This window comes from Ascaphus truei, chromosome 1, assembly GCF_040206685.1.
Source record: "Ascaphus truei isolate aAscTru1 chromosome 1, aAscTru1.hap1, whole genome shotgun sequence".
Lineage (NCBI taxonomy): Eukaryota > Metazoa > Chordata > Amphibia > Anura > Ascaphidae > Ascaphus > Ascaphus truei.
Genome location: NC_134483.1, coordinates 126,463,608 through 126,481,810, shown reverse-complemented (window position 1 = coordinate 126,481,810; position 18,203 = coordinate 126,463,608). Strand labels below are relative to the sequence as shown.

Sequence of the window (18,203 nt, the reverse complement as noted above, 5' to 3'; positions counted from 1 at the left end):
GACGTCATGGAGCTGGTTTGCCCTCATTGGGCGAACCGCTCACATGAAGCACTAGCGAGTGGGCAAATCAAGTTGATTTGTCTCGCCAAGCAGCTGAGTGCCGTGCATTCGCCAAGCAGCTTGGCGTAAGTCTCACCAGGAAAGATTGCAGGACCTTAATATGTGCAGCTACAAGGGAGAGGGGGGATATGAAAGACGCGTTCAAATATATAAAGGGATTCAACAAATTACAGGAGGGAAGCATATTCCAAAGAAAGAGTTCTAGTGCAAGAGGTCATTCTCTGAAGCTTCAAGGATTGTATAGGGCCTAAAGTTTTACAGCAGATAAGGAAATGGGCAGGCAAGGTGGGCCAAGTGGTTTGTTTCAAGATTTCAGTAATTATGCCATCTTTCCCTGTGGGCTTTCCATTCTTCATGGATGTTATTGCTTTTGCGGCTGCTTCTGGAAAGATGCATGGTTTGTCAGTGGTGGCTTCTTCTTGCTCTTTATCTGGTTCATTATTGCCTATTCTCTGTGTTCTGTGTTCTTGTAGAATTCCTTAACACTCTTTATTATAAGTGCACAGTCTTTTATTGTTGAAACATCGTTTAGCTTCTTCCCAATCGTAAGGCACTGCTTCATCTTCTTTAAACTATTTAGTCTTTTTCATAATATCATTGGTTGATTTTGTTCAAACCCCAGTTATATGCTTGCGGATCATCTTGCACAACTTTCTATAGTTTCTTTCTTTTCATTCGTGTCAGAATAGAGCGTCTTTGCATTACCTTTTAAAATAGAAAAAAATGTGTGATGCTCTAAAGACAAAACTGTAGTATGTAACAATTGTAAATATAAATGGAAAAAACAACCCTATAATGTTTAAATGTCCCAATGGATGTAGTCTGGTTGAGAATTATCCCACATTGCAAGGAGGTAAGGATAAATCAAAGACACCTGCCGGTGACCAGCAACTGAAACATCCTTTGACTTCTGGACAAAATAAATGAGGTAGAGTTGGAATGGACTCACTTGGGATACTTTAATCCACGATTGACAGCAGGTCAAATATATCCAGCACCCCTGGGTTGAATGTGCCTCCGTTTGTAGACAATCTTCAGAAGAAAAACGAGAGAGAAAAACGAAGCACTATATCCAGTGCTGTTGTAAACGCTATGAAACCACCAGGCGTACGTTCCCATAAATAAAGCTATTTATTGGATCAGAAATATATGGTACAAAACACACCAACGCGTTTCGGACTTAGACAGTCCTTTTAAAGTCTGGTCTCAGTGAGGCCTCTGACACTTACGTGGCACAAAGAATTCCAGAACCAAGGTATTTTTAATTGTGTAATTACCTGGCCTGCCAAGGAGACCATGAAACAGTAACTTTTTATAACAGACACTCATCAGGCCAAAAGTACATTTAGTAAAAAGCTTAATCTTTGGGTTTAATTGCTATACATTGCTAGCTTGTGATATAGCTTTATCATCTCTCCATCTATCTATCTATCTATCTATCTATCTATCTATCTATCTATCTATCTATCTATCTATCTATCTATCTATCTATCTATCTATCTATCTATCTCATGTACAGGGAACAGGACATACGAGAGGTAACTCACAATGTATTTCCTGGTAAAACATTTTATAATTAAGGTGAAAGTATGTTACATTTGTCAGATGCCTTTATGTTCCTGTGTATTTAATAAACATTGTCCTTTTTATCCCCCCACTTGAAAATCCAGGCACATGGTGTTTTTTTCCCCATCCGACCTGTTCTACAAATGCTTCTGTTTCCTCCCCATTCGACTCATGGTTGCAGGAATGAAAGAGGTGACCAGGACATGGAAGATAATGTCGGGAGTCACACATGCTCACAGCCACTTCAAAGATGCCTGGCTAGTCATGGTCTCTATAGGCTGGGCAAAAGGTAACATTCAAAATCCGTTCTTATCTAGGAAATAAGACATAACCTGCCTCACATGTATTTCTCTCTCTTCCATCTTACTTCCTCTTTTCCTCACTCCCTCCCTCATCCCCTCTTACACCCCTCTCTCCTCACTCTCCCCAACCTCCATCATCACCCCATTCTCACTCAATCCCCCCATCTCACTCATTCCCTCCCCTACACACACAATCCCCCCCCACAAAATACATACCAACCCCCCAATACAAAAAACCCTGCACCCCCTAATACATACAAAAAATCCCCCACGCCACAAACATATACAAAACCCATCCCACTACCCCCAAATACATACAAAAACTCCTACCCCCAAATAGATAACCCCCCACCCCCCACATACATAGCAAACTCCAGCCCCCACCCCCCAAATACATACCAAACATCCCCCTCACACCCCAAATACATAACAACCACCTTTCTCCCTCCCAGCACCAAATACATTTAGAGAGCAAAAAAACCCACCAATTAAATACAAACTTACCTTCCTTGGGGATGGCCTCAGGCCTCGGCCGCCCCAGCTCTGCCCCAACTTCTTTGAATGGCTGCTGGTCCTCTCGTTACCGCCGGGCCTTGCTCTCCCCATCTGTTGGTTTCCCTCGCTGACTGTCCCATGCTGAACCACTGGCGCGCGGTGGGCCTCTCATGACAGGGCGCGCTGGAAGTTGCGCCCAGCTGGCTTCCGGCTCGCACCGAAGTCACCGGGTCAAAGGCCCGGTGTGCCAGCGTCAGAGGCTCCGTGTGGGATAGTCGTGAGGGAGGCCTACAGCTGGGGGAGAGCCGGGCCCGGCGGCAATGAGCGGACAGGCAGCCGGGCATAAAAGGGCCTAGCTGCTTTGTCCAGTCCGGCCGCCTTCCCCCTGCAGCCACTGGGCCCGGATCACTTGTCCCGGCTCTCTCGCCCCCCTTGTCGGTGGCCTTGATTATAATCACATACTGCAGAGTTGCAGACATCATATTTATTCTTGAATAAAACTATATTCTCTTGCCAGCTTTTATTAGTATGATTAAAATGTATTCAGAGAGTTATATTGGAATTTCCCAAGAAGTCTATACAAGTTTCACCCATATAATGTTAGTATCTGGCCCTCTGAGCATGTTTGCTCTGTAGAAGCCTGAGATTTCCACGGCAGCCTTTAGACAACAGGCGCTCAACTCCAGTCCTCCAGCCTCCCCCAACAAGTCCATTTTCAGGATACCCCAGCTTCAGCACAGGTGGCTCAATCGGAGGCTTTTGTGGCCACGCTGCCGCTGAGCTCGCTCGTGCTTGGGAGCGGTGACGTCACCAACTCTCCAAGCATGAGCGTTCGGCTGTCTTGCAATAATTTTAGAGCGGGCAGGGGAGGGGGCGTGGCTATTAAGGGAGGGGACGTATCATTGGCTGGATCGGGGCTGTGTGTGTGTCTCTGTGCCTCTCTGTGTGTGTGTGTGTGTCCCTCCATTCTCTCCCTCCTCTTCCCTCCATTCTCTCCCTCCCACCACCACCCCTCCATTCTCTCCTTTCCCCCCCTTCCCGCCATTCTCCCGCTCCCCTCCAAGCTCTCCTCTCCCCCCTTTCCCGCTCCCCCCCTCCCCACTCTGCCCCTTCCCTCCTCTCTCCCCCCCTTCCCTCCTCCCCCTTTCCCTCCTCTCTCCGCCCTCCCCCTTCCCTCCTCTCTCCGCTCCCCCCCTTCCCACCTCTCTGCTCAGCCCCCCCTTTTCACCTCTCTGCTCAGCTCCCCCCCCCTTCCACCTCTCTCCGCTTAGCCTATTCTGCCTCTCTCTCCCCATTGGTCAGAGTAGGGTCATGTGACCCTGCTCTGCGCTGCGGAGTCAAATTGAACTGTCTCCCCAAGCACCAAGCTAGGGAGATCGCACGAGCGCGTGGACGTGAAGATACAGATTACAGGAAGTAAACTCGGCAAGCGCTGAGCATGCTCGGCGCTAGCGTGGACGCAGCCTTAGTCGAAGACTGACACATAAAAGCCACCTGTGCTGAAGCAGGGACTCCTTTAACCACATGTGCTGAAGCAGGGATATATTGAAAACCTGACCTGTTGGGGGGAGGGGGGGGCCTTGAGGACTGGCATAGAGCACCCCTGCTTTAGACTGTACTGGGTTTAGGAGAGCGCTTCATTTTAACCTTCCTAACACTTAATATTTCAAACGCTTATCTCCTGAACGGAGCACCAGATTTGAAAAACAAAAAACGCTCTGAAAAGAGCAGGAAGAGATCTCTTAGATTCACCCAGAGCTGCCTGCTGCTATAAAGAATCGAATCATAAGCACAGACTTTAGCATTTTCAAAATGATGAAGCATTGTTCCATTTGTCCAATACAAAGGATCTCTACCTGCGAGAAAATGGAAATATTTCTTAAATTGTTTTTCTTCAAGATAAAATGTAAGAAGCCAGATGTTTTGGTTTAACACTTTGCGCATTGCGCAATTTGTGTGAAGCACAGTTGCATCAAATGAATACTACCGTATTTTATATCTGGTTTATTTCTGATTATTGTGTTAATGTCTTGGACTTTCTTGATGTGTCGAACTCTCAGTTATTACCGAAGAACATGGAAAGATTCAAATTTAAGTTTTTCTTTGTGGTGTATCCTTTAAAGGGCTGTATGATTCACATGCCTCATTCGAAATGATCTCCTGTTTGTGTTTCCAGGTGCTGGTGGGGGGTTGATCTCCAACTTTGAACAACTAGTGAGGGGCGTCTGGAAACCGGAGAGCAATGAATTTCTGAAGATGTCCTAGTATGTGAATTGAGATGTTTGTTCTACTTTATTTCTTTTATATCAACTGAGCTAGCCCCCCCCCCCCCAAAAAAAACCCCAGACTCGAGGTAACCATGATATAAAGAAGCACCATGTTCGAGCTTAACAATACAAATATTATTGCTAAGTTAGATAATTGAGCGCACACATGATAATTTTTTGCTGTAATACCCCCAGGTTTCACCTTCACATTCCACATTTTTTTCTTCACATTGCATTTGACATGTTTTACTTGCATGCAACTAATCTAATTAGAACACACGATGCTGGAGTACGGCAAATGAAAAATATGCTTACACTAACTCATTTCATGAAGATTGGACCTTCGTCATGATGTTCCACATTACAGTAAGTTTGCAATACATACATACATTACAGTGCCTCAAGGTGTGTGTGTGTGTGTGTGTGTGTGTGTGTGTGTGTGTGTGTGTGTTAAAGTGGCAATCCAAGTGTGTGCTTTTTGGATTTTTTATTTTTAACATACGATAGGATTGAAGCAGGGCGCCTCCAGAGCTGAACCTCATCAATTTTAGCTCTGGGGCCCACCCTGCTTCCGGAAAAATCTCTGTTAGGGGTTCCAGTAGCCGCTCGGCTAGCAGGGTTCATGTAATAGTGGCGTTCCTAAGCTCCCACACCCTGCGGGCCAATAGGAAGCTGTAACATCAGGTTCGGCTTCCAATTGGCCCATGTGACACGGGAGCTTTAAACTTTGCCTAGATCCTGGCACTCTCTTTGAAAGTCTATCTAGGGAAGCAGGGGGGGCCTGGAGCTGAAATTAATGGAGGTTTAGTTGCGGAAACCCCTCTTCAATCTTAGCTAAATGGACCCAAAATGTAGTAATGGCATGTAACCTGGCATCTATATATGTCCCTTTTAGCTTGTGTTAAATCTACTAGCAGCTTGATATATTTGACACAGACTTCTTAGGATTACAGTCTTAAATGTGGAATACCCTATACTTTTTTGTTTTTTGGTATATTCTGACAATGTAGACCGTTTTTGCGTTTTATCACGGTATCTTTCAAATATAATGGTTATCAAAGGATTTTCCGTTTCGCCCACCATGGAAAGCATCAGATTTTGAGAATATCCCAATGTATTCTGCATGGTGGTAGAAGCAGTGAAATTGCCAGCAGCCATTGTGTTTTATTCTAGTTCCTTTGGAGAGGATTTAAAATTGGAAACGCACTGATCTTGTCCAGGAGCTTACTTGCTCCTGCGACAGTACCTCTCCCTCCATAGGCTCTGCGATGACTGCCTGTGCTGTCCCCATTCCGCAGTACAAAATCCTGTGTCTGGCCCTCCCCTTCCAGCGTTGCCATAACCAAGATGGCCGCCGCAACTTCAGGCCCCATTCATTTGTATTGCGGCGCCATTCCCAAGGTGGCTGCCGTAACTTACATTCGTGCTACCAGTGGAGCGGAGCCGTTCCCCCTCACACCGGAGGTAAAGAGGAGGGACTCCGCTACAATTACATTTGGCTTCTGTTTCTAATAGTTGTAACATAAAAGTCAAACCTACTTGCACGACTTAATTATGTTTTCCTAACATACCTGTACTGTATAACACATCTACAACTCTGCTTCATTTGCAGCCCTGTAAAGGTGAGCTTGATTGGAGCAGTTCTGTTTACGATGCAGCATGCCAAGCATCTCCCCATAGAAAGGCACAACCTCATGTTTATCTACACCATTTTTCTAGTAGTTACAAAGGTAAGAGTGTGTATAAATCTATGCCACCAGTATCACTGTACCATGGTCACTTTGACTTCTATTGATAATTTTAAAATGGCTGGAAAAATAGACTGCCCACGTGGTTGTACTTAATACACATTTTGGCTTCTGATGCCAGGATCAAGACAGACAGACAGACACAGCCCTAATGCGAAAACAAAACAGGTCAGTTTAGAAATCCATGTTTCGTTGATATTGGGAAGGGTCCCAAGGGGTTGTTCCTGGTTTTTCTAGTCTACGCGTTCACAACTCTTGGTGTGGTTACCAGTAGCACGCCTTAACCAAGATGTGAGTGCCTTCACTACTTCTAGTGTGTATGTGTTTATACAGTATGTAAGCAGCATTGAATTGCTTTGCATGGGATTTTAAGTTCCTTTGGCCCTTAAAGTGCCACATTTTGGCACTTTTGTTTTGTATGAAAAACATTGTTGTTTTCGACAGAACAAATTTGAGCTTTTCATTGGTGTTTGGTGTTCACATGTGGATCATACAGCACGTGACCAATGTATGTTGCATGTGTGAAAAGTATGGATACTAGCAGGGTAACCCCCGCAACAGCTAACAATGTAGGGTGTGAAGGTGGTGCTCCCTAGGAAGGTAAATGGACATGAAGACAAACAGAAAATGTAATCTAGTATGGGCACTCTCACATCACCTGGATGATTGGTGAAATGTTTAAAATTGTAACTTTATTGAACCTCATCAATAAATAAAGGTGGTTAAAATGATGATTAAACACAAGGGTGATCCTGCTGTATAAACACTAGGTTGAGTGTTCAGGATCCATCCAACATGCGTGATAAGTTAACTTAGATCCTATCACCTGTAAGAAAATGGATCTTAGTATCCATAAACAAGCACAGTGGAGCTAAATATCCACTATCCTTAAGATGGGAGCAAAAACGTGGTGGTTTGTAATTCATAAACTGTAGCTGAGCTGATGCCTATGAATGATGGCAAATCCCTAATACAAAAGTGGTGTACAATGGGTCAGATACCTTAGCCTGGTTTGCCTAGTAGTAACAAGATAGTGTGAGCCTAATATTCTTAGTATCAACATTAGGCATAACCAGGTGGAGAAAAAGACCAGTGCTTCATAGGTGTAAGGGAAGTAATTACAACTGTAAGGTAGCGATGTGCAGTGTACAGTAAGTACTGACGACTCCATACACTGGGAATGCTGGCACCAGATCTGATGTGAGAGTGGCCATACTACTGTAGGTTACATTTTCTATTTGTCTTCATGTGTGAAAAGTAGAAAACAAATCATTGTTATTTTATCTTATATCTTGTCAAAGAAAGTTCACTCCGCGCTCTTGCTTCCTAATGTTGCAGAAATTGATTCTTCTCCCTCCTCTTGCGGCTCCTATGATTTGAAGTGTCTCCCCTCACTCCAAAAAACGGACTCCAGTGGAAAACCCCGCCGGCGAACAAGACGACCAAGAAAAGAAGCACAGGAGCACACCAAGGTAAGGATGATTGTATAATGTAATAAACAACAAAGCAATAAAATAACATACATGTAAGTAAAGATAAGTAAGTGTCTAAGTCAACGAGATGTTCATCAGATCGGCACCATAATGAGTCAAACAGGGGGGGCAGTTACAATTCCGCTTCATGTGGTGGTCCCGCGCGCTGGGGCTCACTCCATGGCACTTGCTGCAAATTTTGCCTCCGCGTGTGTGCGGATGATGGCGTTGTATGCAGAGCGTGTGCACATGTGTGGGGAAAAAGGCCCCCGGTAGACGTCTGTGGATGCCGGTTAGGATGAAGGATCGTGACCGGAATAAATACACTACAGTGTAGGCTAGCCCCCAAGGGAAGGAATAGGGAGGCTAGTTACACAGTTCACTCGCGACGCGTTTCACCAACTGTTATCATTAACTGTTCGTTTTACCAAATTTTACCAAAGGGTTAAACAGGTAAATAAAATGACACAGAAATGATTAATAAGACCTAACCAGAGAGGGTCGATAAACATAATAAATAATATATAAATAGCAGATTTTACCAATAGGTATATTAGATATTCCCCTCCTCTGGATGTTATCTTGTTTCTCCCACTGTTTATCTCAAAAACGGAGTCAGTTCTACATAATCATTTAACCCCCCTGGATGTTTAGTTTGGAGGGTGAATATTCAGAACTGTTCTCTTTTTGCGATTTGAAGATCTCTATCCCCAGCTCTGATATTGGTCACTAACTCCTACAGTGCTACACTGGTGAACATCTCTGTAATGTGTTAAAAGATGTGTAAGGGGTTTAGCTGAGGTTAACATTTTGGGGATATTAACAATATTTCTAAAGTGTTCCATAATGCGTATTTTTAGATGACACTTGGTGCGGTCTACATACTGTTGACCGCATCCACATTGTAATATATAGATTACATAAGTTGTTAGACAGACATCCAGGGGAGGGGAATATCTAATATACCTATAGGTAAAATCTGCTATTTATATATTATTTATTATGTTTATAGACCCTCTCTGGTTAGGTCTTTTTAATCATTTCTGTGTCATTTTATTTACCTTTTTTCCCTTATATGTTTATGTAATTTGTTATGTTATTTATTTTGCATTCATGTGTATATTATTATATATGACCATGTTTTTATGAATGTTTTTATTATTTGTTATTGTACACTTATTTACCTTGGACACCCGTGGGTGCAACTTTATGTACCCAAATCCAACTATTAGAGCATATATTACTTTGACAAAGTCACTCCTTTTTTTGAAAATAACAGTGATATTGCTTACCAATAGGTTAATTATCCCATCACTGCAGCGATCTTAACTATTGAACTGCCTATGTGTTGTGGATTTGAATAATTATTTCTTTCAGCCCTATGATTGGTCTGCGGTTTAAGAACGAACAGCCAATGATAATAGTTGGTGAGACATAAAAAGACCCCTCACGGGTGCCCTTGATATTGCCTGAAGAAGTATATTTACTATACGAAACGCGTCGCGAGTGAACTGTGTAACTAGCCTCCCTATTCCTTCCCTTGGGGGCTAGCCTACACTGTAGTGTATTTATTCCTGTCACGATCCTCCATCCTAACCGGCATCCACAGACGTCTACTGGGGGCCTTTTCCCCACACATGCGCACACGCTCTGCATACAACGCCATCATCCGCACACACGCGGAGGCAAAATTTGCAGCAAGTGCCACGGAGTGAGCCCCAGCGCGCGGGACCACCACATCTCGTTGACTTGGACACTTACTTATCTTTACTTACATGTAAGTTATTTTATTGCTTTGTTGTTTAATACATTATCCAATCATCCTTACCTTGGTGCGCTCCTGTGTTTCCTTTCTTGGTTATCTTATATCTTGCCACAGTAGTCAAATGTGCTTTAAAAATACATGATTGGAAGTTATAGATTAATTTGCCTGCCCTTCTGCAAAAACGCAATCTTTTTGTTCCATTTGGACAAATATAACAGTTCCCACATCATAGTTCTGTGGTCAGAAAACATGACATTGAAACAAGAAAGTATTTAAATGTATAGTATTGGATGCAGTGAATGGGTTTTTAATTGTGGTAATTTACTGTGCAAATCCGGAAATAAATAGACTTCACAAATCATTACCCACCACAGAACAGGTTGAAAGATTAGACCTTGATTGCATCCCACATACGGTTTTTAAAGGTTTCATTATCCATGTATTATTGCCGATGTCACCCTTATTTCTTTATATAATGGCACTGCAAATAATTCACGGAGATTGAAATAACCATAGTAAAAAGTATCTAACACAATTCCAAGTTTTCATCAAGGGATGACCATTAATGCTCCACCATTTAACTTCAAAGGGCCACTACATTAAGTAATATTATATTGTACATAATTCAACTTCATCATATGCAAGTTCCAGTCTAGGTGAAGGGATTCAAAAACCTTTTTGAAGATGCCTATTAGTAATGGCAATTGTTGTTGTATACTTCTCCTCCAGGACTCCTCGGTTGACCTAATTCCATTATTTCTATACAACATAGCTTTCAAAAGCTGTATCATTAAATTATTAGGGAGAAAAAACCATTTCACTTCTCCTTCAGCAGCCATCAACCATGGTCCACTTGTGACAGGCTTATTTCTGCATGTTATGGCAAAAGAAATGCATCATGCATGACGGATGTTAGAGATTAAAATAATAAATATCATTATTTTTTTTCAAAGACTGTTTAAAACAGCCATCATCTTCAAGGATTTGAGTAGTCCTTTGAGGTTGAAGAGAACACAATATGAAACGAAACAATCACAGGAATCTATGGCCAATATTCACTAAGGGGTGCTATGCTTTGTGCATCTCATTTGAATGGGAGTTGAGGCATTCCTAAGCGTAGAGCCCTTTAGGGAATTTTGAACTTGGATATTTCTGAAAGCTGGCTTTGTATACAGTAAATTCTCTCAAAGCAAATGGTGGCTCTTTTAATTTTTTTCCGCTAGAAAGGAACATGCGGTTCATTACTGGTGTAGGCTTCAAAACATGATTAATACAGATTCGGGGCAGATTAATTTAGAACAACAAAAAAAACACGGTGCAAAAAAATACGAATGGTCACTTTAAAATTGAGACTACATGATCGATAAAAAATGTACACAGTAGTAGAATATTTGGTATTTGTTGCCATGTTTCCCCACAAGGTTTTCAGCCAAGGAATACCAAGGAATACCAAATATTATTGCCTTTTGATTGTAAGGATACTAAATAAATAATAAAGGTTTTATGTACTGCGGCCCAATTCAGTGTACCGTGAAACTGTTTCACAATAAGCAGTTGGGTTCAATTCAAATGAGTGGGACTAAAATCCTCTCCATCACTGTCAAGGGGTGTTGCACCATATTGAATTAGAGTGTATAGGACACATCACACCTGAATTTTTCAGAGTTCAATGGAAAAGTTGCACAGCACTTGGACCAGTAGCCTAAAAATAACCTGGAGATAATGTTTTGGAAAGTACTCCAAAGACCAGGAGATGCTTTTCCCCGCAGTATGCAGTGGCCAGGGATCGCTATTAACTTCAATCATAATATTTTTCTTCTAAATATGCACAACGTTCTGTTTCTACTGTGTTCACACATTCTCGGCGTCAGGGCCGGTGCAACTACTAGGCGACTTAGGCTGTCACCTAGGGCAGCACATTTTGGGGGGGTAGTGGGAGCAGAGAAAGAGGTGGATGTCAGGTGGTGATAACCGAGCAGGGCGGCGGAAGTGGAGGGAGCGCAGCAAAGTGGCTGATTTGAGTGCGATGGGAGCAGAGAAGGGCAGCAACGGCGCTGAGAGCGTAGCCATTCTGCGGCGGAGGAGGACAGAGGTGGTAAGAGAGGATGAGGGGCCGGAGGTTCGCCTAGGGTTCAGAAAACCCTTGCACCGGCCCTTCTCGGTGTAATCGCGGGAAGATCATATTTTCCTAGATCCCCTTCGTATAAAAACACTTTTTTATTTACATGTTAATATCATTTTTATTTGTCCAAACATAAGTAGTGTAGAAATACATTTGTAAACAAGTCTTGCATCAGATCCATGTAACAGATATTACATCAACATTTAACACACAAGCTCATGTGTTAACATTAAATGTTGCATCTCATTACTCTATATCAATGATTTCCAACCTTTTTTGTTTTGAGGAACCCTTAAAGTATTTTGAAAAATCTCGGGGAACCCCTATCTGGCTGACACATATTAGATTCGACAGGGGTCAGTCACAACATTTCATACCTCACAAGCCACCTCTATTTCCCACCCCCTACCCATGTATTTCTCTCCCATCCATCTCACTAACTCTCCCCCCTCCCACCTCGCATGTATTTATCTCCCCTGTGTCTCACTCTTACTCCCTCTTTTCCTCACTCACTCCCTCCTGCCCCCCTCTCTTCTCTCACTCTCACCCCTACCTTCCGTCAATTACCCCACTCTCACTCAGTCCATCCTACAAAATACATACCAAAAAAAACCACCCCCAGTGGGAGGGAGGGGGTCTGTGGTCCATAGGAGGAACCCCTGAGACTGCTTCAAGGAGCCCCAGGGAATAACTGCTCTATATCTTCTAAATGTGGAATATCAAATGTAAAGCCTGGAATTTTTAGAGCAAGAAAATCCTCCCAACCTATTTGCTCTGGTAAAACAACTTTGTACCCTGATATAGCCAAGTATTTCCTAAAGTACATACCCCCCAGGGAGTTCACACATGGTTACCACATTCTTCAGTGTTAACATTTCGACATCACCTGTGTTATATAGCACTCCTAAATGTTTCTCATAGCTAACATTTGGATGAAATAGCATTGTGTACCAGAGAAAAAAAAGTAATTCGGCAGGTGCCACTGTGTTACTTTACACTCTATTCTGTGTTCCGAAAAGATGTCATTTTGACCTGTTCTGTAGTAGTTGTGTTGCTACTCTTATGAACATCAGCAGTTTGCATTCTCTCATTTTGTGACACGTAAAGGAGCAATCCAAGGGGCAATTTAAAAATAAATAAAAATGACGTACCATAGGGTTGAAGCAGGTGGTCTCTGGTTAATTTCAGCGCCAGGGACCTCCTGCTTCCAGAGATACACACTTCCGTTTGGGGTAACCGTAGCTGCTATAGCCTTGGGTTTAAAACTCTCGCGTCACGTGGGGCGATAGGAAGCCCAACCTGATGACATCACGGCTTTATATACGGCTATTTTAATTTCCTAGATTAACCTGTATTGTTCCTCACCCTCCACCCCCCCCCCTCCCTGCTCTCTCCCCCCCTGGTGTTTATGCCCTAGTCTGCCCTGCCACAGCAATTAAATATGCAGGGTTATAAATCCCTATGTACTTTATACAATTTCACACATTTATTTTACCCTTTGTTTTGTCCGCCACCTCGGAGATGGTCTTGGGGCGTCACTTCTTTAATACTCATAAAGGTGGCTACATTGTGTAAAGAATGCACTGCTAATTTTTTCACCAGTTTTAATTGAATAGTAGAAGGTCAAAGTAAGTTTGTGTGTGTATCTATATAATGTATATTTTAATATCACTATTACGAACTATTTGTTGTATTAATACTGAACAAGTACGTTTTATATACATAAAATTGAAATAATATATAAAATATTGATCATGGTCAATTGTTTAAGGAGAAGTACACCAACACATACACACACACCTATGTAGTCTGTTTGATTTACTAACATTGAAAATACAACCTATTTAATAATATGCCTTGTGCTCTCATTACATTCATTAGCATTATACTGTATGTCACAAAATCCATTTAAATCTGCATTTACTAGTCTAAATGTGATACACGCGCTATGCATTTTCCTATTTACTACAACACATGCTTGGCTCAAGGTGTGAGCACTAAAACTCTCTAAGTACATGGGGATATAGGAGACTTTTCTTATGAAGTTCCTCCCTTAATGCATTAATACAACTAGGAACTTTGGCTTCTTCATTGATTTAAAAAAAGGCATAATTTGCATCTAGCTGGCCTTTTTTTATGTTGTACAGCTGCTCAATGTATGACACAAGAATGAAATACTTCCATTTGTATACATTTTTTTGTAATGTTACGGTGGCAACGTTTTGACACAAACCTCTGTGAAAAAGCTGTCCAGTTTTCCTAGCAGTGCTACATCCAACTCTATAGCATGTAAGGGGTTAAAGTTGTCTGTGTACACAAAGGGGAGTGTCAGAAAAAGCAGGAAGTGGTAAATAATGAGTAAAAACATGGGGAGGTTTTCACTTGCTGTATCTTCTCCATTGTATGCGATGGCATTGTATGCAAAGTGCTCTGCTCCCTCCCACCACTCCTGCTTGGTCAAGTGACTGGTATAGGTACTGTAAGGCACAGATTGGAAATACTTGATTGATATGACTTTCCCACTCAAAAATAGTTATGCAAATATGTAGCTATTTCAGTGAATATGCTAAATATAATACATTAGTCATCAATTATAAATTACATTTACTGGACACATTTTTCTCTAGGCTATATATAGCATGGTTTCTGTCTGAAATGAAACTTTTGTATACCAGTAAGGTACAAAGGGTTTGACGGTCGGTCAGGTATACAAAAACAGTCTGTTCTGCTATCCAATGTGTACTAAAGAATCTGGTCTCGACAAAGATTTTTTTTTTTTAAATTAAGTCACGTAGTACCTTACTAATTATAACTTTTTTTTAAAGATGTACAATATTATGCTATGAAGTTTAAATATACATGTTTTGAGTCATTTGTGTGAATAAATGTAATGCACTATACATATTTTTGTCCTCTTCTGCAATTATAAATTATAATTGCAAATGAAAAAAAAAATAAAACAAACTAGCTGGAGCAAGTCACCATGTGATCTGTCACGATGCAACACAACTGAAGTAATAAGCACTTTGTGAGGATTATTCATGCAAGTAGATTTAATTTGTAGTCATGGCATTTGTAGGTGATCATTTGTATCTCATAAGGATGTGTATTAGCAAAGCTTGAACGTTTTTAATTTTAAAGCAGCAAGCTAAATATCCCTGAATGGTTCTCTTGCTCTTCTTGGGCATAACTGAATGTTCTTCTTATTCTGTTCCATGTGATTAGGTTACAATGATGCTGACGCGTTCCACAGCATCTCCATTCCAACCTATTGAGGCCACACTGGGTCGAATGCTGTTCAGCAGGCCGCGGGCACTGACGGACGCAAAGGAAGAAGCCATGGCTTCTCAAGGTGTCGAAGGACCGGCTTCCAAGCAACCAGTAGAGAAAAGCAGTGAAGAGCCGAGCGAAAGTACAAGAAAGCGACAGACTAAAAAAGATTGAGCCAAAGATAACACTGTTGTGTAGAAAAACTGTTAGATTGAAAATTATTTACCACCACTCACTATTAAATCACAAACTGTAACACATTTGTTTAAAAAGCAATGTGAAACAAAATAAGATCGTGCATGATTAAATAAGATAGTTTTAAGAGTTACACACCGCATATTGCTGTGTTTTGCTAATTGCTCCGGTGATCAAATTATTTTTGTTTATGTTGTTTCTCAGGAGGCACCGAGTCAAATGTACTTGTTTCTAGCAAACGGTACATAAGACTGGCCACTGTTGTTGAGGAGCCTTTTTGCCATTTTGCTGCGGACTGGGTTTTAAGGCAGCTTGAATCAAATATTATTTATCTGTTCAATTCATGTACAGGCTGGCCCATATTTACTAAGGGGGGCTATTCCACAAGACCTCTTCTGGACCATTGAATTGGTGTGTTCTGGTGCTGTAAGGTGTCTAAAGGAACAGTTCTGTTTATTAAATATTTGTCTCAGTGCATTCTTTTTCTTGAATGACTTTTCACTGGAGTGTAGTTATTGTATTAATTTAGGTAGTGGGTTTCAGTGTCTTGTTAGAATTAAATTTGATTGTGTATTTTGTGTTTTTGTGACCAATCATTTTGATTACGATGCACATAAAAATGTGAACAGAGAATGATTTGCTGAAAATTATCAATAGTTTTATAAGAGATTTTATCTAGATGTGTAGTTTATTTATGAAATGCGTAGCATTTTGGTTAAAAATGTTTAATTAAAAAAATATTTAGATACCTACAAAATGGCATCTGAATTTAGATTATATATTTTTAAGTTTTGATGGTGTGAGTATTGTCATTTGCACTCTATGTATTGTTTTACTTAGAAATAAATATTTTTGAGCAGAATTGCTTTTTAAAGTGAATTTTTGAAAATGTGACTTGCCTAAATGATAATTAGAAACTTGCGTGCTGCTAAAGACAAGTAGACAGACACATCTAGAAATATACAAGAACAGTGTTCATGTTTGGCAAACCTTTGAATGAAATAGTAGAGCTATGGACAGGTAGATGGTGTAGCATACTAGATGGGGAAGTTACCAATCTGTGAGTGTGAAAGTAATTTTATATAGTCAGTCCAAAAACAGCAGCATATAGAGTCACTCAATTCATACCTCAGTCCATCCACTGAATGGGATATCGCTATCAAAATGGACTCACTTCTGTAGTGCAGCGTCCAAACGAATTTCCCTTGCTCCAAAGGTTCTTGGTGTGCTTCCGTTGTGGGAATGAAGACAAAAATAGAAAGAGTAACAGAGCACTATTCACAGAAACCAATGGCAGGCCAAAAAGAAGAAGAAAGTGCGTATTCCATAAAAATATGAATTATTTATTGGTCATATGAAAAAAGAGCGAATGTGCCGCCCCACCAATGCGTTTCACGCCAAAGCATGTGAAACCTTGATAAAACGCTTCGGCGTGAAACGTGTTGGCGGGGTGGCACCTTTGCTCTTTTTTAATATGACCAATAAATAATTCAGATTTTTATGGAATACGCACTTAATTCTTCTTTTTGGCCTGTCATTGGTTTCCGTGAGTAGTGCTGGTACTCTTTCTATTTTAGCCTAAATGATTAAAGGTTCAAATAACTGAAAACTAGAGTTTTGTATTCATGAAATTGAAATTATTATAGATACAACATATAAGGTGAAGATGCCATGTATCGGACAAACATAGGAGTTCTTTAGAGAAGTGTTTCTTCAGTGGAACATTCTCCTTCCTGAATGGATTTAGGAATTCCTTCAATAGTTTGTAATAGTCATTCCTCAAATGATTCTAGGGAAGAGGTTTCCATTTCGGACTTCACATCTCTAAAGACCAGGTCAGCAAAAAGATTTTTAAGCAAATTTTGCTGTACTGTAGGTTGCGACATTTTAGCTGACCAACATGAGCTCCTTATCGATGTAAATATAGTATATAGAGCTTTAGAGCGGTTTATTTACATGAGAAATGGTATGCTTTCAGAAAACCCTTTTTTTTGGTGTGATATATATATTTTTTTTAATCACATAGACCAAAAACAAAGCAAATCTTTATATATGTAGCTTTTAAATAGGTTTAAGAACTCTCCATAGTTCTGGTCCAGAGAAAGTTAGAACAACCTACAGTATAACAAATCTACACTGCTGTGATTAATACAGCGAAGACTATGAATTAGATTGAATTCTTTGTTCAATATAATTTATATCTGTGGGTGGAACCATTAAAATGCCACCTTACCCAAGAACACTGTCGACATGAATTTTGATTGGCTTTAGTAGAATTGATTTATAACGTCGGCTTGGCTCAATTCTTCCAATTTTTAATCCTGGACCGGATGGGAGATCATTAGGTCTTCAAATTAAGTCAACACACTGTAGGACCCTGTAACGGCTCGGGTTAGCCAGGCTATACAATAAATGTTAAGCCCATCTGGTTACCCCTTAGAACTGTGGGTTCCTGGCAGCTACATAGCACCATAAGCCAGGCTGTAAAAGTTAGTGTCCCCTGATTTTCCACTTTATATGTTCCCTTTGCCCCAGAAACATGAAACTTTGTATGTTTGAGATGGAATATTTGGGTAGAAATGCAATTATTTTGTTTGCAGGAGTTCGGGGGCCAAAGTTACCGGTAGTCTCCTAATTCTCCCCGGCGAGCAGGCATGATTTGCTGGTACACGGGTTGAATTACCCCGGGGCTACCCAGTGTCCCCAGACTCCTGTTTTTTGTGCCCAGATATCCCAGACACCTTTTCCTTATAAGTATAGGGTTTCCCAAAGTCCATACTTTAATAAAGTACACGTGATGTGCTAAAATTATGGCCGCTGCATCTGTATGTTCTAATGTTTCATACTATGTGTATAAGTCTCTATGAAGTCAGCCCGGGCATCTACCTAGGCGCCAGCATGTCTACATAGAGTCCGTAGTTCAAATAGGAGAGCATGTCCT

At 41.2% G+C, this 18,203-nt stretch overlaps 1 protein-coding gene across 2 annotated transcripts in view; it reads left to right on the top strand.

Moving 5' to 3' along the window:
• TMEM38B (transmembrane protein 38B) overlaps positions 1–16,116 on the top strand; it is a 59,519-nt gene extending 43,403 nt beyond the window's left edge. Inside the window, exons 3-6 of one of the 2 annotated variants that reach the window (XM_075594452.1) lie at positions 1,731–1,915; positions 4,600–4,687; positions 6,303–6,420; positions 15,023–16,116. In XM_075594452.1, coding sequence (XP_075450567.1) covers positions 1,731–1,915; positions 4,600–4,687; positions 6,303–6,420; positions 15,023–15,241 — 610 coding nt within the window. In that variant the 3' untranslated portion in view covers positions 15,242–16,116. The remainder of the gene's footprint in view (positions 1–1,730; positions 1,916–4,599; positions 4,688–6,302; positions 6,421–15,022) is intronic. The other variant, XM_075594442.1, reaches the window with a different exon arrangement.
• The last annotated feature ends 2,087 nt before the right edge of the window (positions 16,117–18,203 follow it).